The following is a 26982-nucleotide window of genomic DNA, read 5'->3' on the forward strand; positions in this document are numbered from 1 at the left end:
AATGGATTTACCTGAATTCTGATACATTATTTATTATTATCATTCAAGCATTTCTCTAGAATTTCCAAACTCATTATATACTTATGGAGTAAAAATCTAATAACATGTTATTATTTAAGGTATTAAGGTTTGAGCATGCACTACAGACACAGATTTAGCCATTGTGATATATAACCAATGTTCATTTTGACATCAAATTTCAATTTTAAAATAATTCGGATGACTAAAATACCTTTTAGTCGTATTTTAGTCATCTGAATTGTTTTAGTCGTATTTTAGTCATCTGAATGGTTTTCGTCGTATTTTAGTCATCTGAATTGTTTTAGTCGTATTTTAGTCACCTGAATTGTTTTAGTCGTATTTTAGTCGACTAAAATAGTGTTAATTTAGTCAATGAAAATATTTTTGGCTACGAAATTAACACTGGTTGGTACTTTTGTTGGAGATGTTGGATGTAGGATGATGCAAAGTCAAGGGTTTTGGTATCAGAGTGAATAGGAGTGTGCACCTTTGTGTTAGGTCAAAAGGTGAGGTTAGGTAGAGAAGTCAAGAGGTAGCTGGGGTGTTAGCATTAACCAAGTCATCAAAAATAATAGTAAGTATTTTTACAAAGTTTAGAAAATAGGGTAGCCAGGTAGATAGATCTTCAAGGAAGCTCGATTCCAGTTCAGGAGACCGATAAATCACAGTCATTCTAAAATAAATTGGAGGAAAAAGATGAATACAGCGATCTTTAAACAGCAGAGGGAAAGAGATTGAGGTGTAGGAAAAAAAATGAAAAGTGCTTTGTGGGGAGAAGGCATTCCATCTTTCCATGTACTGGGTCTGGGTAAGTGAGTCCAGTGGAGGCCACCATGGAAGAGAGCAGCTGGAGCAACGGAGTAGGTTTCCAGAAAGCAGGTTTCTCAAACAGTGATTAGGTTAAAGGAGTTGGAGATGAAAAGATCATGGGCAGAGAGAAGCTTATAGACCTGATATTCAGAGGGTACAAGAGATTTGACCCACCACAGAAATTTATGCCACAGAACCTATCTCACCCCAGTATTATGTGTCGCAGAACCTGTTCAACCCTAGAATTATCTGTCGCAGAACCTATCCCACACCAGTATTATGTGTCCCAGAATCTATCCCACCCCAGTATTATTTGTCGCAGAACCTATCCCACCCCAGTATTATGTGTCCCACAACCTATCCCACCCCAGTATTATGTTTCCCAGAACCTATCTCTCCCCTTTATTTTGTGCCGCAGAACAAATCCCACCCCAGTATTATGTGCCCCAGAACCTATCCCACCTCAGTATTATGTGTCCCAGAACCTATCCCACCCCAGTATTATGTGTCCCAGAACCTATCCCACCTCAGTATTATGTGTCCCAGAATCTATACCACCCCAGTATTATGTGTAGCAAAACCTATCCCACCCCAGTATTATGTGTCGCAGAACCTATCCCACCCCAGTATTATGTGTCGCAGAACCTATCCCACCCCAGTATTATGTGTCCCACAACCTATCCCACCCCAGTATTATGTTTCCCAGAACCTATCTCTCCCCTTTATTTTGTGCCGCAGAACAAATCCCACCCCAGTATTATGTGCCCCAGAACCTATCCCACCTCAGTATTATGTGTCCCAGAACCTATCCCACCCCAGTATTATGTGTCCCAGAACCTATCCCACCTCAGTATTATGTGTCCCAGAATCTATACCACCCCAGTATTATGTGTAGCAAAACCTATCCCACCCCAGTATTATGTGTCGCAGAACCTATCCCACCCCAGTATTATGTGTCGCAGAACCTATCCCACCCCAGTATTATGTGTCCTAGAACTTATACCACCCCAGTATTAAGTGTCCCAGAACCTATCCCACCCCTTTATTATGTGTCCCAGAACCTATCCCACCCTAGTATTATGTGCTGCAGACCCTATCCCACCCCATTGTTTTGTGTCCCAGAACCTATCCCACCTCAGTGTTATGTGTCCGAGAACCTATCCCACCCCAGTATTATGTGTCCCAGAACCTATCCCACCTCAGTGTTATGTGTCCGAGAACCTATCCCACCCCAGTATTATGTGTCCCAGAACCTATCCCACCCCAGTATTATGTGTCCCAGAACCTATCCCACCCCAGTATTATGTGTCCCAGAACCTATCCCACCCCTTTATTATGTGCTGCAGAACCTATCCCACACCAGTATTATGTGTCCCAGAACCTATCCAACCTCAGTATTATGTGTCCCAGAACCTATCCCACCCCAGTATTATGTGTCCCAGAACCTATCCCACCTCAGTATTATGTGCCCCAGAACCTATCCCACCTCAATATTATGTGTCCCAGAACCTATCCCACCCCAGTATTATGTGTCCCAGAACCTATCCCACCTCAGTATTATGTGTCCCAGAATCTATCCCACCCCAGTATTATGTGTCCCAGAACCTATCCCACCCCAGTATTATGTGTCGCAGAACCTATCCCACCCCAGTATTATGTGTCCCAGAACCTATCCCACCCCAGTATTATGTGTCCCAGAACCTATCCCACCTCTGTATTATGTATCTCAGAATCTATCCCACCCCAGTATTAGGTGTCCCAGAACCTATCCCACCCCAGTATTATGTGTCGCAGAAGCTATCCCACCGCAGTATTATGTGTCCCAGAACCTATCCCACCCCAGTATTATGTGTCCCAGAACCTATCCCACCCCAGTATTATGTGCCCCAGAACCTATCCCACACCAGTATTATGTGTCCCAGAACCTATCCCACCCCAGTATTATGTGCCCCAGAACCTATCCCACCCCAGTATTATGTGCCCCAGAACCTATCCCACCTCAGTATTATGTGTCCCAGAACCTATCCAACCCCAGTATTATGTGTCCCAGAACCTATCCCACCCCAGTATTATGTGTCCCAGAACCTATCCCACCTCTGTATTATGTGTCCCAGAACCTATCCCACCCCCGTATTATGTGTCCCAGAACCTATCCCACCTCAGTATTATGTGTCTCAAAATCTATCCCACCCCAGTATTATGTGTCCCAGAACCTATCCCACCCCAGTATTATGTGCCGCAGAACCTATCCCACCCCAGTATTATGTGTCTCAGAACCTATCCCACCCCAGTATTATGTTCCCCAAAACCTATCCCACCCCAGTATTATGTGTCCCAGAACCTATCCCACCCCAGTATTATGTGTCGCAGAACCTATCCCACCTCAGTATTATGTGTCCCAGAATCTATCCCACCTCAGTATTATGTGTCCCAGAACCTATCCACCCCAGTATTATGTGTCGCAGAACCTATCCCACCCCAGTATTATGTGTCCAAGAACCTATCCCACCCCAGTATTATGTGTCCCAGAACCTATCCCACCCCAGTATTATGTGTCCCAGAACCTATCCCACCCCAGTATTATGTGTCCCAGAACCTATCCCACCCCTGTATTATGTGTCCCAGAACCTATCCCACCCCAGTATTATGTGTCCCAGAACCTATCCCACCCCTGTATTATGTGTCCCAGAACCTATCCCACCCCAGTATTATGTGTCCCAGAACATATACCACCCCAGTATTATGTGTCCCAGAACCTATCCCACCCCAGTATTATGTGCCCTAGAACATATCCCACCCCAGTATTATGTGTCCTAGAACATATCCCACCCCAGTATTATGTGTCCTAGAACATATACCACCCCAGTATTATGTGTCCCAGAACCTATCCCACCCCAGTATTATGTGTCCTAGAACATATCCCACCCCAGTATTATGTGTCCTAGAACATATCCCACCCCAGTATTATGTGTCCCAGAACCTATCCCACCCCAGTATTATGTGCCCTAGAACATATCCCACCCCAGTATTATGTGTCCTAGAACATATCCCACCCCAGTATTATGTGTCCTAGAACATATACCACCCCAGTATTATGTGTCCCAGAACCTATCCCACCCCAGTATTATGTGTCCTAGAACATATCCCACCCCAGTATTATGTGTCCTAGAACTTATCCCACCCCAGTATTATGTGTCGCAAAAACTATCCCACCCCAGTATTATGTGTCGCAAAAACTATCTCCCACCAGTTACATGTTCCCCAGAACCTTCACCTGAAAAATATATTTTAAAAATATATATTTTTATAAATATTTAAAAAAAAAATATTCTTCAGAATTGTTTTAACATATGAAAAGTAATTTTTACATATATTTATAAATACATTCTAATAATGTAGGTTTGTATTTTTAAAGACATACAGTATATTTGAAATGTATTTTAAAAAATATTTTTCATATATTTTGTAATGAAAACGCATTTCAACATACAGTGTGTATATAAATATAGATGTATATTTATTAAAATATATTGAATATGGCCAAAATTGTAGTATTTCAAATATATGGCAATATGTTTGGGAAGAATATTTTTAAAATGTATTTCAAATATATTTTTCTTCCATGTGGGTAATATCAAACACATTCATGTCAAACTTAGGTAAGCACTGTTGATATCTGAACTGGGTTATTATCTGAACTGCTCCTCTGAAGCATGTCATAGGCAATAGTTATTATAGTGCATGCCCACTCACTGACAAAAAAAGACCGAAAATTTTGAGAAAAAAACAATATTTTGGACTTTTTGCTATTGAACATGTCCAGTAAAAAAAATTTAAAAATCAAATTTCGTCATAAATTTAGGCCAAAATGTATTCTGTTCCATGTCTTTGCTAAAAAAAAATCCCAATACGTGTAAATTAATTGGTTTACATGAAAGTTATAGCGTCTACAAATGGCGGTATAGGTACTGGGATTTTTATATACTAGTAATGGTAATAGTAAAGTTGGGTGAGTAAAGACAACAATTTATTCTGGCTGCCTATTTTAGATCAGTTAATTTTCATACACTGACCGAATTGTTCATACATTGTATGAAGATCTGCAACTAGCTCTGCTATCTGAATCTCTAGAATTTTTTATTCTCACCCAGAATTATTCAGCGTAGTATGGTGGTTACCATCAACTGCCAACCTTTGGCAGTTACAAAAGACAGAGAATCAAACGATAGAATTGGTCATGTGATCATCAGCGAGTCTCTTAATAAAACAAAGTCCTTTTTTACGTATGTATTTTTTTTTTGTGGTGCAATAAAATGGAATTATAAGCATGTCAAGCTGAAAACTATTTTCCCCCGAGTTTGGATAGATTGGGGAATGATTACAATTATTGTCAGGTTTTTAGAAAGATTTACTTTTACTTTCTGCCCCAGTGTTTTATGTTTTACCAGAAAATCTACAACAGGGACAGAGACAAAATTAAAAATCTGATTGGAGTTCTAACAGAGCTGTAAAAGCCCAGAGTATGTGAAATGGATGAGAGCGCCAAAGGTATAATATGAGTCTAGTAAATCTGTATTGCACATAACAGAAGGCCACAAAAAAGCCACCACATTTCAGAGGCTCAGTACTTCCTTCTTCTTAACCACTTCCAGTCTGGACACTTTTACCCCCTTCCTGCCAAGGCCAATTTTCAGCTTTCAGTGCTATCACATTTTGAATGACAATTGCGCGGTCATGCAACACTGTACCCATATGAACTTTTTAGCATTTTTTTGAGACAGATAAAGCTTTATTTTGGTGGTTTTTATTCACCACTGGGAGTTTAATTTTTTTTTGCTATGTAAATCAAAAAGTCCACAAATTTTGAAAAAAAGTGTTTTTCTTATAAAATTTTGCAAATAAATAATATTTCATCATAAATCTTGGCCAAAATGTATTCAGTTATCTTTTTAGTAAAAAAAAAACCCCAAATTAGTTTATAACCAAAAATGATAATTTTTTAAATTTTTTTTTACATTTTTAATTTTTTTTATATTATTACTTATGTTTTTTTAACATACTGTCACCCTAGCAGTACAGTGTCACCATGGTGACACTGTACTATTTGTGGGGGGTGATGAAGATTTTTTTTTTTTTTTTTTTTACACTGATTGCTTTTACACCCATAAAGGCTGTAAAAGCAATGATTTCTCCTTTTCTCTGGCTGCATTCTTGTAGCCATTGAGAATTACTGTGTGAGCTGTGATTGGTCACAGCTTGTCACATGGTACAAGTCTGTTGTGAATAGCCTTGTACCATGTGACCTATGTGATCATTCACAGATTTCACACGTAGTAAGCAATGATGTCAGAAGTGACAATCAGTGATCCCATGATTGGGACCTTGCACAGAGGTCCCGTACAACGATCAGTGTTCCACTGTGTCCGGAGGACACAGCGGGCACCGGATCGCGGTGCTGCACGCTCCCAGGGAGCGCGCACAGGCAGGGGGCGGGGAGCCCATTTATATACAAGGGCCGGACAGGAGGTGGTTAATGGCTTAGGTGCTGACAGTAAATAGGGAGATTATTAAAGGAACTTGTCTGACCGGTCACCTGAACAAGCACCGTTTTAGTCTTTTAGGCTGGCCATGCATGACTTGAATGGGAAATTAATTGAATGTCCCATGAAATGGGACACCATTTCGCACAACCGGACCACACTATGGAAGACCTCAATATTTTAGTTGTTAACCTCCCTGGCGGTGTTCCCGAGTGTAGCTCGGGGTAAACTTTCAGTACCACAAGCGGTGTCCCCCCCAGGCTACACTCGGGAATACCTTGCAGCGTTGCTCTGGGATCCCTTCTTGACTTACCTTGTCCTGTGCTCCCGCGATGTCCATCCTGCTGCGTCCCCAGCCATCTCCTCCGGCCGATGCCGGCATCTTTCTTCCAGGTTCCATTCCCTGCGACGTCGGGACGTAAGGGGGGATGGAACTGGAGGGAAATTAAAACATTTTAAATTGTGACATTCACTAAATTCACTAAAATCACATAGTAAAACATTACTGTATCAAACCATTCCACATACATTTTGTCCCGAGTGCTTTGTCCTGTGCCCTGCCTGCATTTTTACTGTTCTTTCTGCCTGGAAACTGAGAAACGTCCATGGCGTCCAAAAAGCGTCGCTTTTGGTCAAAAGCGGTTTTAGACCGGCTAGAGAACAGCGATCGTAAATTAGAACCACTTGCAGAATTGAGTGATGATTCGTGGGGGAAATTCGTCATCAGACACTGAAAACGATTCTGCGACTGAGCTCAGTGATGTGTGAACTTGGCGCTCTATTTCAAATTTCAGTGCTTTTGGTTTGATTATATTATTGAATTAAATTTATTATTATTATATTATCATTTTTTATGATTAATAATATATTATAATTTATGATTTCGTGTTTCAAATTTTATCATGCCCGGGATGTTTACTAGACTCTTGTTCGGACAGATTTCAGTGAGTTATACCTAAAAATTACAGGCCTACAATAAAAAAATTACATATTTCTATGCAAAAAAATGTACCGCTTTGAGCACAGAAATATGGACATAATCAGACCGCTAGGGAGATTAAAGTAAATTTCAAAACTATCCAGGAAAGGAAAAATTTTGAACTAAGGCTGGCCATACATTATACAATTTTCTTGAGAATTTTGGTTTAGATTTACCAAAAAACATACAATATGAGGTCAAACCTAAACACTTTCAATTGCATCCAATTAAGCAGGCCCTTGCACTTCATAGTTGAAGGTAAATGTAAAGGAAATTGGGCAGAAATTGGACAGAAACATATAAGAAAATTGTATAGTGTATGGCCAGCCTTAGGTTGGCCATACACTATACAATTTTCTTGAGAATTTTGCTTTAGATTTACCAAAAACCATATAATAGAAAGTCCAACCTAAACAACACTTTCAATTGTATCCAATCAGGCAAGCCCTTGCACTACACAGTTGAAGGTAAATCTAAAGGAAATTGGGCAGAAATTGGATGGAAAATTGTAAGAATATTGTGTGATGTATGGCCAGCCTAAATCTAAAGGAAATTGGGCAGAAAATTGTATAGTGCATGGCCAGCCTAAGCCATGATGAAGCGGCTGAAACTCTTTCTGTCACGTACAAATACAGGTTTACAGGACCCAGAATATATCTTTGATATTCTCATCCTTATCACACTCTTTAGATGACTCCAGGGACCCCAGCTAACCGAGGTCTTGCTCTAAAATCTGGATTTAAAGTCTCATCTCTCCTGTTTTGGGTACTGCACTCTAATAATGCATATATTGTTGAGCGGTAAAAACCTCACAGACATTCCAGTCTCTCTCCTACCTATCCAAAACTAAAAAATAATAGTTTTGCAGACATGCACTTAAACCTACAAGGGTACAGGCTGCTGAGAATGAAATTGTGTCTGTAGATGTCTGTAGATGGAAGATAACCTAAGTGCTCAAAGCATTTACAGATGTATGCCTGAAAGTCAGCAGGGTAGATCTATAGAGCAGGGGTCTCCAAACAATGGCCCTCCAGCTGTTGAAGTAGTACACGTCCCATCATGCCTCTGCCTCTGGGAGTCTTGCGTGTGACTGTCAGAGTCTTGCCTCTGACAGTCACAGTTCCTCAACACCCGGAAGGCCGTAGTTTGGAGACCACTGGATCTAGAGTCTCGCAAGGACTGTCCTACAAAATTGGTGTAAAGCTTGAGGACACAAAGGTGACCTTTTCGCTGACAATTTGATTCAGAAGGATCACTAAGAGACTGCTCTATAGAATTGTTCCCTCTACAACACAGGGGTGTCAAACTGGCGGCCCTCCAGCTGTCATCAAACTACAAGTCCCATGAGGCATTGCAAGATTGACAGTTACAAGCATGACAGAGGAACACCAATAAGTGACTGTCCATAATTTTAAAGGGTGCCTCAAGACTGTCCATAATTTTAAAGGGTGCCTCAGGACTGTCCATAATTTTAAAGGGTGCCTCAAGACTGTCCATAATTTTAAAGGGAGCTTCAGGACTGTCCATATTTTTAAAGGGTGCCTCGGGACCTTCCATAATTTTAAAGGGTGCCTCAAGACTGTCCATAATTTTAAAGGGTTCCTTGACTGGAAAAAGGTTGAGAAACACTGCCATAGGGAACAATAGGCAGCCTTTTTAGCAACCCTGCTGCTGGCAGATTCTCACTAGCAGCAGAGTCAGCCATGCGTCCTCAGCCTTAGTATTTTCAGTGTATAATAACTAAGTTGTTGTAAAATATACACATATGACAAAAAAACAAAAAAAAATGTGCAAATGCAATTGTGTATTTTTTATGACAGGTACAGCTAGATGTGCATCAATTCTACCGAGTGTTTTCTTCATGCCAACATTGATCTGTTCTGTTTGTGTCTGTAAGGATGGGACAGTGTAAAGCCTTCTATCGTATCAATGATTGAGCGAGGAGAGGAGCCATACTTTACTGAGATGTGGCAGTCTGAGAAGGAGATGATTCTGGAGAGTTATAATGCAGGTCAGTCACTTGGCTTGGAAAATCCATCTCCTATCTGCCTAGTGAAAGAACACTGCTCTCTTGTGACTGTGACTGAAAGTGCAGCTAAGTAGTCATATCATTGACATTGCGAAGGAGTAGAATAGGGAAAGCAGACACTTGTCTTTGATTTCCGGGGGTGAAGGATTGAAGCCGAGCCAAACCAAAGACATTTATGGGACTGGCGGCATGGGGATGCACGCAACACCTGTGCATCCCGGTGCTGGCAGAACACAGCCCTGCACAGGGCATGCAAGTAATAGCTGCAACCATAGCACTAGTATGAAAACAAGATGGGGCAGAGCAGAAACTTAGCAGTCCTTACATTTCAAAAATTAAATGAAAGTGGAACTAAACCCTCCTCTCCTTTACAGCAAAGGAAGTGGCCATCCATCTTGGCCTCTGTTTGATCTGCAGCTACTATAGTGTCGCACACTGATCAGTTATGACACTGGACATTTGATGGTTTTAAATGCTACACAAATCATCTGCCCTTACTAAAGATGGCCACAGCCAGAAATGCTAGGGGGGGTGTTTTCAAAGTAATTTCTCAGCAAAATAAAGCATGAAAACGTGAAAGGAAGTTAGCATAGGTAATATGTAAGGCTCCTTCACATTGATCAGTTATTATTCCATTTTTGCCTTACCAAAAGCAGAAGAAAAATGCATGACCGTTAAAGTGTCACTAAACCCACAACAGTACAATCCAAGGGCGGACTGACCATTTGGAAACTCGGCCATTGCCCGAGGGCCCGGGGTCAGTAGGGGGCCCCATGAGATGCCCCTGGTACCTTTTTCATAGGCTTTTTTGAGTTTGGGCAAGGACACGGGCCCCATGATTCCCTATTGCCCGGGGGCCCCAGAGTTGTCAGTCCGCCCCTGGTACAATCAGTCTGTATATGCAGTAAAGCATGCTTGTTATACTCACTGTGGAGCCTAAGGGGTTAATCCTCTACATTGTGTAAAAAGGCTGTTTGATCCTGTCTTCTCTGATCCTCCCTTTCTTCCAGTGTCCCCCTCTTATCTCCTGATAAGACATGCATGACCGTTAAAGTGTCACTAAACCCACACCAGTACAATCGGTCTGTATATGCAGTAAAGCATGCTTGTTATACTCACTGCGGAACCTAAGGGGTTAATCCTCTGTATTGTATAAAAAGGCTGTTTGATCCTGTCTTCTCTGATCCTCCCCTTCTTCCAGTGTCCCCCTCTTATCTCCTGATAAGACATATCATGTGGGGACTCTCTGCACAGGCTCAGTTTGGTGTGTATTGCTTAAGAGGTTACATAGTTGGTCTGGCTGAAAAAAGACAAAAGTCCATCCAGTTCAACCATTAGAAAAAAAAGTTATGATCCTACAGCCAGAGTTGATCCAGAGGAAGGCGAAAAAACCCAGCAAAGCAATTTGCTCCTGCAGGGAAAAAAATTTCTTTCTGATCCCCCGAGAGGCAATCGGATATTCCCTGGACTTTTTTTTTCTTGGGAGTGTGCATGTGATCAGCACAGGGCCAGTCAGCATTGTTCAGACAGAGGTCAGGGGCTCTGTATCCTCCTAGAGCAGGGGTCTCCAAGCTATGGCCCTTCAGCTGTTGAAGTACTACAAGTCCCATCATGCCTCTGTGAGTCTTGCCTGTGGCTGTCAGAGTCTTGCAAGCCCTCATGGGGCTTGCAGTTCCTCAACACTTGGAGAGCCATAGTTTGGAGACCCCCTGTTCTAGAGCAAAATGAAAATTCCTCCTACAAACTTTAACCAGTGCTCTGCTGGACACTGATAGAAGTCACAAGACTGCTATAAACTGCTGATGAAAAAAGGGTATTTAGCAGGTTATTTTTACTAAAATAATTGCACTTCCATGTTCTGTGTAATGTGGGAGACCGGATATAGTGATTGCAGGGTCCGGGGAGACCAGATATAGTGAATGCGGGGACCGGGAAGAGCGGATATAGTGAATGTAGGGTCCCGAGAGACCAGATATAGTGAATGCCAGGTCCGGGGAGACCAGATATAATGAATGCAGGGTCCGGGGAGAGCGGATATAGTGAATGCAGGGTCCGGGGAGAGCGGATATAGTGAATGCAGGGTCCAGGGAGAGCGGATATAGTGAATGCAGGGTCCGGGGAGAGCAGATATAGTGAATGCAGGGTCCGGGGAGTGCGGATATAGTGAATGCAGGGTCCAGGGAGTGCGGATATAGTGAATGCAGGGTCCGGGGAGACCAGATATAGTGAATGCAGGATCCTGGGAGACCAGATATAGTGAATGCAGGGTCCGGGGAGACCGGATATAGTGAATGCAGGGTCCGGGGAGACCGGATATAGTGAATGCAGGGTCCGGGGAGACCGGATATAGTGAATGCAGGGTCCGGGGAGACCGGATATAGTGAATACAGGGTCCGGGGAGACCGGATATAGTGAATGCAGGGTCCGGGGAGACCGGATATAGTGAATGCAGGGTCCGGGGAGACCGGATATAGTGAATGCAGGGTCCGGGGAGACCGGATATAGGGAATGCAGGGTCCGGGGAGAGCGGATATAGTGAATGCAGGGTCCGGGGAGAGTGGATATAGTGAATGCAGGGTCCGGGGAGAGCGGATATAGTGAATGCAGGGTCCGGGGAGAGTGAATATAGTGAATGCAGGGTCCGGGGAGAGCGGATATAGTGAATGCAGGGTCCGAGGAGAGCGGATATAGTGAATGCAGGGTCCGGGGGGGGGCGGATATAGTGAATGCAGGGTCTGGGGGGAGTGGATATAGTGAATGCAGGGTCCAGGGAGAGCAGATATAGTGAATGCAGGGTGCGGAGAGACCGGATATAGTGAATGTGAGGTCCGGGGAGAGCGGATATAGTGAATGCAGGGTCCGGGGAGAGCGGATATAGTGAATGCAGGGTCCGGGGAGAGCGGATATAGTGAATGCAGGGTCCGGGGAGAGCGGATATAGTGAATGCAGGGTCTGGGCCAGGGGGAGCAGATATAGTGAATGCAGGGTCCAGGGAGAGCAGATATAGTGAATGAATGCAGGGTCCAGGGAGACCAGATATATTGAATGCAGGGTCCGGGGGGAGCAGATATAGTGAATGCAGGGTCCGGGGAGAGCAGATATATTGAATGTAGGGTCCGGGGAGAGCGGCTATAGTGAATGCAGGGTCCAGGGAGACCAGATATATTGAATGTAGGGTCCGGGGAGAGCGGATATAGTGAATGCAGGGTCCGGGGTTTAGCAACATTTTAAGTTAAGAGTGCAAGCAACTGTGACACGTATCATTGATGGCATGCCTTGAATGTAAGTTTTGGAGAGCCACTCAATTTGTTTAGTTCGGCCTTAAATTGGGATTCCGTTCATGTCTGGGCATATTGTATCACAGGCAAAATTGCGATTCTGCCCGAGATCCCAAAATGCTGTGCAAAAAATGCCAAAACACAGCATGTGTGTTCAGGTGTCAATCGCGGTGCGATTCTGCCACGATCGTCATGCGATAAATCGTGCTGCAATCGTGCAAACTGCATCGTGTGAAGCTTGTCGCCCCAAAGGAAGCTCCTGCTCCTTTTTGGGTAACAAGCTTCACGTGATGCAGTTTGCCTTGATGGCAGTGCTAATTTCTCGCCCAGTGTTTTTGGTGTCATTGAAAGCAAATAACACTAGAACCTTGGTGGTTCGATTTGTCATTTGTGCAGAGCGTTTTGGGATTGCGGGCAGAATTGTGGTGATTCTGACTGCGCTACAATATGCCCAGATGTGAACGGATCCTAAAGCGGAACTAAACCCATCAATTTGACAGTTCCAAATAACAGGTACATTCCTGGCAGATGCCGGGAATGTAACTGTCCTGTTGATTGCGCTCTCAACCAAACTGTCAAGCCATCAAATGGCTGGTGTCATAACTGATCACATGTGCAGCACCATGGCAGTTGAAGATCAAACAGGCTAAGATGGCGGCTTCCTTGGTTGAAAAGGATAGGAGGGTTTAGCGCTCCTTCAAAATGGTAGTAAACTCTTGGAAAAAAAAAATATATATAGAGTTTCTTCCTTGAAGACAATATCATAATGTGCTGATCAGGGGCGGACTGACCATTTGGAAACTCGGGTGCTGCCCGAGGTACCGGAGTCAGTAGGGGGCCCCATGAGATGCCCCTGGTACCTTTTTCATAGGCTTTTTTGAGTTTGGGCAAGGAAACGGGCACCATGATCCCCTATTGCCCAGGGGCCCCTTGAGTTGTCATTCCGCCCCTGGTGCTGATATAATACCACATTATGAAAGACTTACCTGAAACCAAAGTCCTCCAGTGGCATGGTATCACCGCTGCAAAGGCTTCCATTTTCACCCAGTCCTTCCAGGTTCATGGACTACGGCTGCTTGAATGGTGTGATGGTGTCACTCCTACGCACTTACATAGAAGTCTCGGCCGCGGCACACAGCTCTGAAGGAATGGCACAGGTATGCCGTTCCTTCAAAGTGCATGTACCGGTGAAGTCCCTCCTAACGCTTTCGAGATATTCGCGTTTTCCCTACAGGAAAGCCTTATTGTAAGACTACCTATAGGCAAAAGTTAAAAAAAAGAGAGTTTACTACCATTTTAAAGGCAAGCTGTAAATGAGAACTGTCCCATTTGCTTGTGCTTCCACCCAGACCATTAACCATCAAATGTCTGGTGTCATAATTGATCATGTGCAGAACCATGCCAGCTGCAGGTCAAACAAAAGCCAAGATGGCAGCTTTCTGGGCTGTAAAGGATAGAAGGGTTTAGTTTCACTTTCATTTCATTTTTGAAATGTAAGGACTGCTAAGTTTCTGCTCTGCCCCATCTTGTTTTCATACTAGTGCTATGGTTGCAGCTATTACTTGCATGCCCTGTGCAGGACTGTGTTCTGCCGGCACTGGGATGCACAGGTGTTGCGTGCATCCCCGTGCCGCCAGTCCCATAAATGTCAGTTGGGACACGTAATTGCATGTACACAGTCACCACGTCCCAGTGTGTCATCCATGTGGGTGTGGGTGCATGTCCCTGAACTTACCCTGGGTGGACACTAGTGATGCACCGAAATTAAGATTCTGGTGCCGAAACCAATAATTCAAAATGCACTTGGTCAAAAACCGAAACCAAAATGTGCAGTTTTTAAAAATGAATATACATTTTTTGGAAAAAACTACAATTTGATAAAAAAAAAAACAATATACAGTTGTGCTCAAAAGTTTGCGTACCCTGGCAGAAATTGTGAAATTTTGGCATTGATATTGAAAATATGACTGATCATGCCAAAAATGCTTTTATTGAAGGATGATGATCATATGAAGCCATTTATTATCAAATAGTTGTTTGGCTCCTTTTTAAATCATAATGGTAACAGAAATCACCCAAATGGCCCGGATCAGAAGTCTCCGCCCCCTGGATCAGAAGTCTCCGCCCCTGGATTGTTTGGCCTTGGTACAGAAACACAAGGTAACACACACGAGTTACAATGCCAATTAGAGGTTAATGTCCCACATCTGTGGCTTTTTAAATTGCAATTAGTGTCAGTGTATAAATAATCAATGGGTTTGTTAGCTCTTACATGGAAGCACTGACTAGGCTAGATACTGAGCCATGGGGAGCAGAAAAGAACTGTTCCATGTAACAAGGTAATGGAACTTTATAATGATGGAAAAGGACATAAAAAGATGTCCGAAGCCTTGAATATACCAATCAGTACTGTTAAATCACCTATTAAGTGGAAAGTTCGGGGATCTCTTGATACCAAGCCAAGGTCAGGTAGACCAAGAAAGATTGCAGCCATAACTGACAGAAGAATTATTTGGGATACAAAGGGAAACCCATAGCTAACCACAAGAAAAATACAGGCTGCTCTGGAAAAAGACAATGTGGTTGTTTTGAAGGAGTACAATATGATGACCCTTGAACAAAAATGAGCTGCATGGTGGAGATGCCAGAAAGAAGCCTTTATTGCATCAGTGACACAAGAAGGCCCGGTTAGGCATGTCAAGGTGTTGTCAGGCATATTGTAACTGGGCTTTTTTCTGGCATTGGTACAGTAAAAGCTTCTTTCTGGTGCTTCGACCAAACAGCTCATTATTGTTCAAGTATCACCATATTGTACTCCTTAAAAACGATCACATCATCTTTTTCTAGCGCAGCCTGTATTTCTTTTGAGGTTGTCTGTGGTTTTTTCTTTGAATCCCGGACAATTCTTCTGTCAGTTATGGCTGCAGTCTTTCTTGGTCTACCTGACCTTGGCTTGGTATCAAGAGATCCCCGAATTTTCCACTTCTTAATAGGTGATTTAACAGTACTGATTGGCATATTCAAGGCTTTGGACATCTTTTTATATCCTTTTCCATCTTTATAAAGTTCCATTACCTTGTTACGCAAGACTTTTCTGATCCCCATGGCTCAGTATCTAGCCTAGTCAGTGCTCCCACATAAGAGCTAACAAACTCATTGACTATTTATACACTGACACTAATTGCAATTTAAAAAGCCACAGATGTGGGACATTAACTTCTAATTGGCATTTTAACCCATGTGTGTCACCTTGTATGTCTGTACCAAGGCCAAACATTCCAGGGGGCGGAGACTTCTGATCTAGGGGGCGGATACTTTTGATCTGGGCCATTTGGGTGATTTCTGTTATCATTATGATTTAAAAAGGAGCCAAACAATTATTTGATAATAAATAGCTTCATATGATCATCATCCTTCAATAAAAGAGCATTTTTTGGCATGATCAGTCATATTTTCAATATCAATGCCAAAATTTCACAATTTCTGCCAGGGAATGTAAACCTTTGAGCACAACTGTATACCACAGTTTTTTGTAAACTATGAAAGAGGATGTTACGGCAAGTAAATAGATAACCAACATGTCACGCTTTAAAATTGCGCACACCCGTGGAATGGCGTGAAACTGCGGTACTTAAAAATCTCCATGGGTAACGCTCTAAAAATGTCTACAGGTCAGCAGTATAAAGTTACAGAGGAGGTCTAGTGCGAGAATTATTGCTCTTGCTGTGACGTTCATGGCAATATCTCACGTGTGTGGTTTGGACACCATTTACATATGTGGGTGTGGCCTACGTATGCGTTCACCACGGGGGGACGGGGGCACTTTAAACTTTTTTTTTTATTTATTTGTTTTGTTTTTTGGGGGTGTTTTTTTGCACTGTCCCTTTAATTAAAATTGTAATCACTTTTATTCTTATCACAAGAAATGCATGTATCCCTCGTGATAGAAATAATTAGTGAGAGTTATGGAGATTATGGAGAGACCCCACATCTCTCCTCTGCAATGTAAAGCATTGGATCCAAAAAGCATTGATCTAGTGCTTTAAAGGAAAAAAAATGTCCGGAACAGGAAGTGACATCGCTCCGGTCCTCCAAGGGCATAGAGATGAGTGGAGGCCATCTTTCCTTCACTCATTTCTATGCCCAACGCCGGGATCGTTTGATGGTTTCTCAGGTAAGGCTGAACTACCGAGCGGAGGCCGGTGGTGGCAGCGGCGAGGGGCGGGGTTTTTTCGGCACCTGTATCGGTGCTTTTCTTCATTTCGGCCAACAGCCAAAAGGGTTGTTTTAGGCTGAAACATTTCGGCCACCGAAATTTCAGTGCATCCTTAGTAATAATCTTATAGATCTGCCAAAGTAATATGTACTGAAAGAGAAATTCAGATTTAAGAGTACAGTTGGGGGAAGCTTAACAGGCTGGGTGGTATTTAACCTCTTCGTGCCGGAGCCTCCCGGCCCTTTAAGAGTTTTGGAGGCGGGCGGGGTTTTAGGGTCATGTGACCTCTGGGCCTTGACGCATATTTGCGTACCATTTGAAAATACATATGCGCTGAGAGCGAGCGCCCTGCGTTCTCCCAGCACATGTATCCGTGACTCATGGAAAGGTCCTGATCTCCCCTTTCAATTATGTGACCGCCGTGACGGCGAATCACGGCGGTCACATGATCTAAAGGGGAGATCGAGACCTTTCCGTGAGTTACGGACATATGTGCTGGGAGCGCTCAGGGCACACGCTCTCAGCACATATGTATTTTCTAATTGCACGTGAATATGTCAAAGCCTAGACGCCGAGAGGACGCATATTTGCGTGTGCTCGGCATCAAGGGGTTAAGGGGAACCTGTAACTGTACCAAGATCCCAAACTTACCGATTGTGTAAGTGACCCTCAAGTGGCGATACATGCTATAATCATGTTGATCCTCACTGCTGGCCTGTGACAGTCTCCGTACTTCTTGGTATGGGGAAGCATGTGCCATGTGGCTCCCCAAAATGCTGATCAGCCAATCTGCAGACCCCGGTGTTGTCACATGGAGGCAGAGGTGTGAAATTCAATTGTTAACAATAGATTGTCCACAATTGCAGGCACTTTGTAGGGACCAGCAGCAGATATCGAAGTGACAGGAAGAAGTGGGTGGCAAGATTGAACAAGGGACAATACATATGTGCTGAGATCGCACGCACTGCGCGCTCCCAGCACATGTATCCGTGACTCACGGAAAGGTCCCAATCTCCCCTTTCGATTGTGACCGCCGTGATTCGCCGTCACATGATCGAAAGAGGAGATCAGAACCTTTCTGTGAGTCACGTCTGGGCCTTGACGCATATTTACGTGCAATTAGAAAATACATATGTGCTGAGAACGTGCGCCCTGCGCGCTCCCAGCACATATGTCCATAACTCACGGAAAGGTCCCGATCTCCCCTTTCGATCATGTGACCGCCGTGATTCGCCATCACATGATCGAAAGGGGAGATCAGGACCTTTCCGTAAGTCATGTCTGGGCCTTGAGGCATATTTACGTGCAATTAGAAAATACACATGTGCTGAGAGCACGCGCCCTGCGCGCTCCCAGCACATGTGTCCGTAACTCATGGAAAGGTCCCGATCTCCCCTTTCGATCATGTGACCGCCGTGATTCGCCATCACATGATCGAAAGGGGAGATCGGGACCTTTTTGTGAGTCACGTCTGGGCCTTGACGAATATTTACGTGCAATTAGAAAATACATATGTGCTGAGAGCACGCCCTGCGCACTCCCAGTACACATGTCTGGTACTCTCGGGAAGGTCCTGATCTCCCCTTTTGATCGGGACCTTTCCTGATCATGTGACCGCTGTGACAGCGTGTCACGGCGGTCACATGACCCTAAACCCCGCCTCCTGGCTTCTGAAACCCTTAAAGGGCTGGGAGGCGTTGACGTGAAGTGGTTAACAGGCTGGGTGGTATTTAACGTCTTCGCGCCGGCGCCCTTTAAGAGTTTCAGAAGCCGGGAGGCGGGCGGTGTTTTAGGGTCATGTGACGTCTGGGACTTGACTCATATTTGCGTACCATTTGAAAATACATATGTGCTGAGAGCGCGCGCCCTGCGTTCTCCCAGCACATATGTCCGTAACTCACAGAAAGGTCCTGATCTCCCCTTTCGATCATGTGACCGCTGTGATTCGCCATCACATGATCGAAAGGGGAGATCGGGACCTTTCCGTGAGTCACAGATACATGTGCTGGGAGCACGCAGGGTGCGCGCTGTCAGCACCTATGTATTTTCAAATAGTTTGGATTGGAACTGTATGAAAGTGACAGGTTTGCTTTAGGAATTGGAGAAAATGGCAGTCTTCTCCACTCTTGTCCTTTGTAACATAGTTTTTTCCATTTGTTACAGATACGGCCTTCAACATGACCCTTTCGGAGATCAGCGATCTGCCCGTCCTCCCACTAGACTGGATTTCAGAAGATGGTTTTGTCCACCCCGATTATTACACCACGAGGATTACTAGAAGTATGACCTCAGGCACCCCCTTTCGAATAAAGTTAGAGAAGCCGAACGGAATCTTCCCGTTTCACGTATCAACCCAAAAACTCGATACCTGGACAGAATATTCATCGTCCCACTATAACCAAAGAACCGTCCACGAGGAGAAACCATTGAACTTGTCTGCCGTGAACACCAACTTCATCAAACACGAGAGCCTTTTGTCCTGTTTTGGTGGCGAGCATCCGTTCAGCTACGAGTCGGAGCTTTTCCAAGACGAGGAGACCCGCAAAAAACAGAAACAGTTTGTCTGCTCCGTGTGCGGCAGTCTCTTCATCTCCAAGCTAGGCTTCCTCAAGCACCAGAAGCTTCACAAAGGGCAGAATGCGTTCTCCTGTGCCGAATGCGGCAAATGTTTTTCAAGTGCCTCGGACCTCATCGTCCACCGTAAAAGTCACACGGAGCAGAAACCCTTCGTCTGTTCCAAATGCGGAAAGTGCTTCTTCACGAGCCTCCATCTCACCAGACATTTGAGAAGCCATGAGAACGAAAAGCCGTTTCCCTGTTCTGATTGCGGAAAGTGTTTCAGCAGCGCAGGCAACTTGGTTGTCCACCAGCGGATTCACACGGGCGAGAAGCCTTTCATCTGTTCTCAGTGTGGCAAATGCTTTACCCAAAAAGCTAGCTTCCTGGCCCACCAGAGGATTCACACCGGGGAAAAACCCTTTGTTTGCTTCCAGTGCGGCAAACGCTTCACCCAAAAAGCTAGCTGTATAGTCCACCAGAGGATACACACGGGCGAGAAGCCGTTTGTTTGCTTCGAATGCGGGAAATGCTTCAGCTCTAAGGTCTACTTGGTCCGGCACCGACTGGTTCACACGGGTGAAAAGCCCTTTGCCTGTTCCCACTGCGGCAAGTGCTTCACGCAGAAAGCTAGCTACCTGGCCCACCAGCGCATTCACACGGGTGAAAAACCCTACGTCTGCACCCATTGCGGCAAACCTTTTTCCCAAAAGGCCAGCTGCATCGTGCACCAGCGAATTCACACGGGTGAAAAACCCTTTGAATGTCTGGATTGCGGCAAATGCTTCAGCTCAAAGATTTACCTGGTGAGACACCGAATGGTCCACACCGGCGAACGACCCTTCGCTTGTTTTGATTGCGGCAAGTGCTTCACGCAGAAGGCTAGCTTCAATGCGCACCAGAGGATACACAACGACGAGAAGCCCTTCAAATGCGAAGAGTGCCACAAATGTTTCACGCAGAAGGCCAGCTTTCTGGCTCACCGACGGATCCACACGGGCGAGAAGCCTTTCTTGTGCACGTTGTGTGGAAAGTGCTTTACCCAGAAGGCCAGTTACCTCACGCATCAGCGAATCCACACGGGGGAAAAACCCTACATGTGCACGCTGTGCGGTAAATGTTTCACGCAAAAAGCCAGCTACCTGGCTCACGAGCGGATTCACACAGGGGAAAAGCCCTACGTCTGCTCCCAGTGCGGGAAGTGTTTCGCTCAGAAAGCCAGCTGTATTGTCCACCAGAGGATTCACACAGGGGAAAAGCCCTTTATCTGCTCGCAGTGCGGCAAGCGCTTCGCTCAGAAAGCAAGTTGCATTGTCCACCAGAGGATTCACACCGGAGAAAAACCCTTCGGCTGTCTGGAGTGCGGAAAGTGTTTTAGCTCTAAGATCTACCTGGTGAGGCACCAACTCATTCATCGCGGCGAGAAGCCGTTTCAGTGCGGGCAGTGCGGCAAGTGCTTCACCCAAAAAGGAGGCTATATGGCCCATCAGAGGATTCATACGGATGAAAAACCCTATAAGTGTCATGAATGTGGGCGGGGCTTTGCCCAGAAAGCAAATTACCTGGCCCACCATAGGATCCATACAGGAGAGAAGCCCTTTGAGTGCAATGAGTGTGGCAAATGCTTTTCCCAGAAGGCTAGCTTTATCACGCACCGACGGGTTCACACCGGCGAGAAGCCTTTCGTGTGCAGGCAGTGCGGCAAATGCTTTTCGCAGAAGGCAAGCTACTTGGCTCACGAGCGCATTCACACGGGGGAGAAGCCATACGTGTGTACGCAGTGCGGCAAGCGGTTTACACAGAAGGCCAGCTGTGTTGTACACCAGAGAATTCACACGGGCGAGCGACCTTTTGAATGTGCTGTGTGCGGGAAATGTTTCCGACTGAAGAAAAGTTTTGATGAACACCAACGGACTCACACAGGAGAAAAACCCTTCCCCTGTTCTGATTGTGGGAAGTGTTTCACCAATGCTGCCAACCGAATAATACACCAACGGATCCACACTGGGGAAAAGCCTTATGCCTGCTCTGTGTGCGGGAAATGTTTCACTCAGAAAGCAAGCTTTGCGTCCCACCAGAGGACCCATACTGGGGAAAAGCCCTTTGTGTGTTCCCATTGTGGGAAATGTTTCACCAGTGCCTCCAACCTCATAGTCCATCGGCGCATCCACACTGACCAGAAGCCGTTTCTTTGTCCAGAGTGTGGAAAATGTTTCACCTCCAAGATTTACCTGGTTCGCCATCAGATTATCCACACGGGCCAGAAGCCCTTTGAATGCGCAGAGTGTGGGAAATGCTTCACGCAGAAAGCCGGCTATGTGGCACACCAGAGAATTCACACGGGCGAAAAACCTTTCGTGTGTGCACACTGCGGAAAATGCTTTACCCAGAAGGCCAGCTGCATTGTTCACCAGCGAATTCACACTGGTGAAAAGCCTTTCGAGTGTTGCCAGTGTGGCAAGAGGTTTAGCTCCAAGGTCTACCTGGTACGGCATCAGTTGATTCACACTGACATCAAGCCCTACAAATGTTCTGAGTGTGGCAAATGCTTTACACAGAAGGCAAGCTACAATGCACATTATAGAATTCACACAGATGAGAAACCTTTTAAATGTTCAGAGTGCGGTAAATGCTTCACTCAGAAGGCTTCTTTTGCGGCTCACCAACGGGTCCACACCGGTGAAAAACCATTTGTTTGCACCCATTGTGGCAAGTGCTTCACTCAGAAGGCCAGTTGCGTGGTCCATCAAAGAATCCACACAGGAGAGAAACCTTTTGGCTGTTCGGAGTGCGGTAAATGTTTCAGCGCCAAAGTCTACCTCGTCCGGCATCAGTTGATCCATGCAGACGAGAAGCCCTTCAAATGTGCTGAGTGCGGGAGGTGCTTCACTCAGAAAGCTGCCTATATGACGCACCAGAAGCTCCATGTAGACGAAAAACCATTTGTTTGTCCAGATTGTGGGAAGTGCTTCACCCAGAAGGACAGTTACGTGGCTCACCAGAAGGTCCATATAAATGGGAAGCCCCTTGCATGTACCTGATTACCGCATGTAGATGCATCTTTAGCCTTCATTGTATGTTTACTGTCACCGTAGCAATTGTCGCATCCAGGGGTGGATGTGTCGCTGTCAGTTCAGAAGCCAGTAGGCCAAGTACAGGAGATGTTACGACTGTTGGGAGTGGTCAGTCCACCAACTGGTGATATTTCGGTGTTGGCTGGATGGTAGAAATCTGATTTCCAGTTCACCTCTTTGTGGCAATTCCATTGCACTTGAATTTTTTGGCTCAGTTATAGCCAGAGAGTCTAATGCAGGCCATAGACGGGTCAAAAAATCTGCTGATTTTCACACCGTTAGTGGGTTAATTGGTCTGCCGTTTTTCGGGGTTTTGGCACATTTTTTTTATCGATCAAGTTGGAAAATTCGCAGCCGATTTTGCCGGCAATGATGGGCAAATCGGCCGTTCATTTTCCCGATAAAAAATCTGCGCATGAGCAGTGACCTGCAAGAAGAAGAAGAAAGAAAAGAAGAAGAAAAAGAAGAAGAATTCTAGTCCGCTATTATATTTTACATGAAAAAGTCTTGCGGTTGCAACAATGTATCCATTTGTATCCAAATAAAAACATCTGTATCCAAAATGGATACAAATGGATACATTGTTGCAACCGCAAGACTTTTTCATGTAAAATATAATAGTGGAGCTCTCTGCAAGGGACAGAAGTAATTATGGGGTTTGATGCCGGCCGTAAACGGGCCGAAAATTGGCCGATTTTTTTACCGTTGGTGGTAACGTCGGCTGATTGAACGACCAATTTTTTGTTTTTTTTTTTAAAAAACGGCCGATTTTCGACCCGTCTATGGCCTGCATTAGGATACCTACAGTTATTGATATTTGGATTGGGGACTGTTTGTATGTTTTTGGGCCCCTCCACAACCCTGGCCGGTGCTCCCTGGCTGAGGCAGTTGGCATTACATTGCTCAACCAGGACCGGTTTTCACAGCTGATTACCATTGTTTACCCCCAAGAAAGGCCATAGTCTTTGATGTTCCTTCCTCCATAGGCTCAAATCTCACTTTTCTGGTGAGATGACATTTTCTGGTGTACATCGAGTTCCTCAAAACCATTCTGAGGAACATCAGTGTAATGTAACGCCATGACCGTCCACCCATTGCTAAAATATCAATTTTGGGAGGACTGACACTTTAAATATCCAAGATATACGTGTATCCATTAATCATAGTGGAAGCCATGCCAAGGTGCCATCAGTATTTCCAACAAGTATTATTTCTTTTTATTTAGAAACCCTGGCAACCTGGCTTCTGGGATTGGTCCAGCCCAGATGCGGCATATGTAACCTTTTGTAGTAGAAGAGAGGAAAAATAATATTAGTATATCACAGTTCTTTTCCTGTAACCTGGTTATTCAATTTTGAGTGTTCTGGAAATGTGTTATTTGCAAATAAACTCCTAATCTTCCAACACTATGTCATGGTTGATTGGCCTTCATTGCAAATGTTGCCACAGTTACTGCCTCTTGAAGGGCACCCATCATGAGGGAACTAGAAAGAAGGTATTAAAGATGGCATCTACATGTCAACCACGCGTCTAGCATTGCTTTAATTTCTAGTTCCCCATCATGAGGGAACTAGAAAGAACAAGGTAGCTGACCCCAATCTGAAAATATTCTGGGTCAGTGACTCAGAAGGTATTAAAGATGGCGTCTACATGTCAACCACGCGTCTAGCATTGCTTTCATTTCTAGTTCCCCATCACAAGGGAACTAGAAAGAACAAGGTAGCTGAATCCAATCTGAAAATATTCTCGGACAGTGACTGAGGAGGTATTAAATATGGCGTCTACATGTCAACCACGCGACTAGCATTACTTTCATTTCTAGTTCCCCATCACAAGGGAACTAGAAAGAACAAGGTAGCTGAACCCAATCTGAAAATATTCTGGGTCAGTGACTCAGAAGGTATTAAAGATGGCGTATACATGTCAACCACACGTCTAGCATTGCTTTCATTTCTAGTTCCCCATCACAAGGGAACTAGAAAGAACAAGGTAGCTGAATCCAATCTGAAAATATTCTCGGACAGTGACTGAGGAGGTATTAAAGATGGCGTCTTCATGTCAACCACACGACTAGCATTGCTTTCATTTCTAGTTCCCCATCATGACAGAACTAGAAAGAACAAGGTAGCTGAACCCAATCTGAAAATATTCTGGGTCAGTGTGTCAGGGATCCGGGTATGACCAGAAGTGTGTGGACTGACACAGGGGAATGCAGGCTTCAGGTATAGTAAATAATATAATTTATTAAGACTAACAATACAAACGCAGTGCAAAACTAAACATAAACACAGTGCAAACAAACTAAACCAAACCTCCAACAGATAACAAACATACAATACAAGAGTAGTCAGGCAGGCCGGGTCGATAGCAAACGGAGTACCAGGAGCAGGCAGGAGAGTGGTCAGGACTAGCCGAGGTCAGTACAGGCAGAGTTCAAGCAGAGTCAGGACAGAAGTAACAGGATCAGGAAACCAGGGCCAGGCGAACAGTACAACAAGCCACTGACTGCAGGTCTGGCCATCCTTTAAATACACCACCTGCAATCAGCCCAGGTGATGGCTAATTGCAGGAGTGAGCCTCTGGTTGTTGAGAGCACCCGCTGGCCAGCCCTGGTACTGCAGCCCACAAGGCAGGTGAGTCCCACCACTATTGGCAAGTCCATTCCTGACACAGTGACTCAGAAGGTATTAAAGATGACGTCTACATGTCAACCACGCGACTAGCATTGCTTTCATTTCTATTTCCCTATCATGAGGGAACTAGAAAGAACAAGGTAGCTGAACCCAGTCTGAAAATATTCTGGGTCAGTGACTCAGAAGGTGTTAAAGATGGCGTCTACATGTCAACCATGTGACTAGCATTGCTGTCATTTCTAGTTCCCCATCATAAGGGAACTAGAAAGAACAAGGTAGCTGAACCCAATCTGAAAATATTCTGGGTCAGTGACTCAGAAGGTATTAAAGATGGTGTCTACATGTCAACCACGCAACTAGCATTTCTTTCATTTCTAGTTCCCCATCACGAGGGAACTGGAAAGAACAAAGTAGTTGAACCCACTCTGAAAATATTCTGGGTCAGTGACTCAGAAGGTATTAAAGATGGTGTCTACACATCAACCACGCGACTAGCATTGCTTTCATTTCTAGTTCCCCATCACGAGGGAACTAGAAAGAACAAAGTAGCTGAACCCAATCTGAAAATATTCTGGGTCAGTGACTCAGAGGGTATTAAAGATGGCGTCTACACGTCAACCACGTGACTAGCGTTGCTTTCATGTAAGTGGACCTGAGCTCAATAAGTGGAGATTTTCTATGTTAAAAAAATTCAGAAGATAAAACAGACCAAAATGAAACTACAGTCAAACTAGCTCTCTCAGGGCTTCGTACTAACAAGTTATCCATGGGGGGGTAAATGAAAAAACAATGTCAACTCTTAGAGTATAAAGATGTGGCTCGCACTATCAGAGAGATAATACTGAAACAGGAGAGCTTTACCCAAATTATATAGGTGACCCCAAATAGGTAAGGCTTCCCTAATAAAGGCTAAATGGGTATCAATGGTGGGGGACTCTTGCAGGCCTCAAGACTCATCTGTTACATAAGCCATGGTGGGTTCTGCCAACCACTTTGATCAAACTCTTTCATATTTCCCCGGACAGCTCCTGATAATGTAGGTATTTACAGTATCTCCCAGAAGTGAGTCCTCCCCTCACATTTTTGTCAATATTTGATTCTATCTTTTCATGTGACAACACTGAAGAAATGACACTTTGCTACAATGTGACGTAGTGAGTGTACAGCTTGTATAACATGTAAATTTGCTGTCCCCTCAAAATAACTCAACACACTGCCATTAATGTCTAAACCGCTGGCAACAAAAGTGACTCCACCCCTAAGTGAAAATGTCCAAATTGGGCCCAAAGTGTCAATATTTTGTGTGGCCGCCATTATTTTCCAGCACTGCCTTAACCCTCTGGGGCATGGAGGTCACCAGAGCTTCACAGGTTGCCACTGGAGTCCTCTTCCACTCCTCCATGACGACATCACAGAGCTGGTGGATGTTAGAGACCTTGCGTTCCTCCACCTTCCATTTGAGGATGCCCCACAGATGCTCAATAGGGTTTTGGTCTGGAGACATGCTTGGCCAGTCCAACCCCTTTACCCTCAGCTTCTTTACCGAGGGAGTGGTTGTCTTGGAGGTGTGTTTCATGTTGGAATACTGCCCTGCGGTCCAGTCTCCAAAGGGAGGGGATCATGCTCTGCTTCAGTATGTCACAGTACATGTTGGCATTCATGGTTCCCTCCATGAACTGTAGCTCCCCAGTGCCGGCAGCACTCATGCAGCCCCAGACCATGATACTCCCACCACCATGCTTGACTGTAGGCAAGACACACTTGTCTTTGTACTCCTCACCTGGTTGCCCCCACACACGCTTGACACCATCTAAACCAAATCAGTTTATCTTGGTCTCATCAAAAG

At 44.7% G+C, this 26982-nt stretch overlaps 1 protein-coding gene across 3 annotated transcripts in view; it reads left to right on the forward strand.

Moving 5' to 3' along the window:
• Positions 1–23912, forward strand: part of LOC149466202 (uncharacterized) — a 50690-nt gene extending 26778 nt beyond the window's left edge. For all 3 annotated transcript variants that reach the window (XM_089672732.1, XM_089672733.1, XM_089672731.1), the window contains 2 exons: positions 9248–9361; positions 19037–23912. In XM_089672732.1, the coding sequence (XP_089528858.1) occupies positions 9248–9361; positions 19037–22470 (3548 nt within the window). In that variant the 3' untranslated portion in view covers positions 22471–23912. The remainder of the gene's footprint in view (positions 1–9247; positions 9362–19036) is intronic.
• Positions 23913–26982: the final 3070 nt, after the last annotated feature.

This window comes from Staurois parvus, unplaced genomic scaffold, assembly GCF_062004578.1.
Source record: "Staurois parvus isolate SC_StPar_1 unplaced genomic scaffold, SC_StPar_1.0 ptg000132l, whole genome shotgun sequence".
Classification (NCBI taxonomy): Eukaryota; Metazoa; Chordata; class Amphibia; order Anura; family Ranidae; genus Staurois; species Staurois parvus.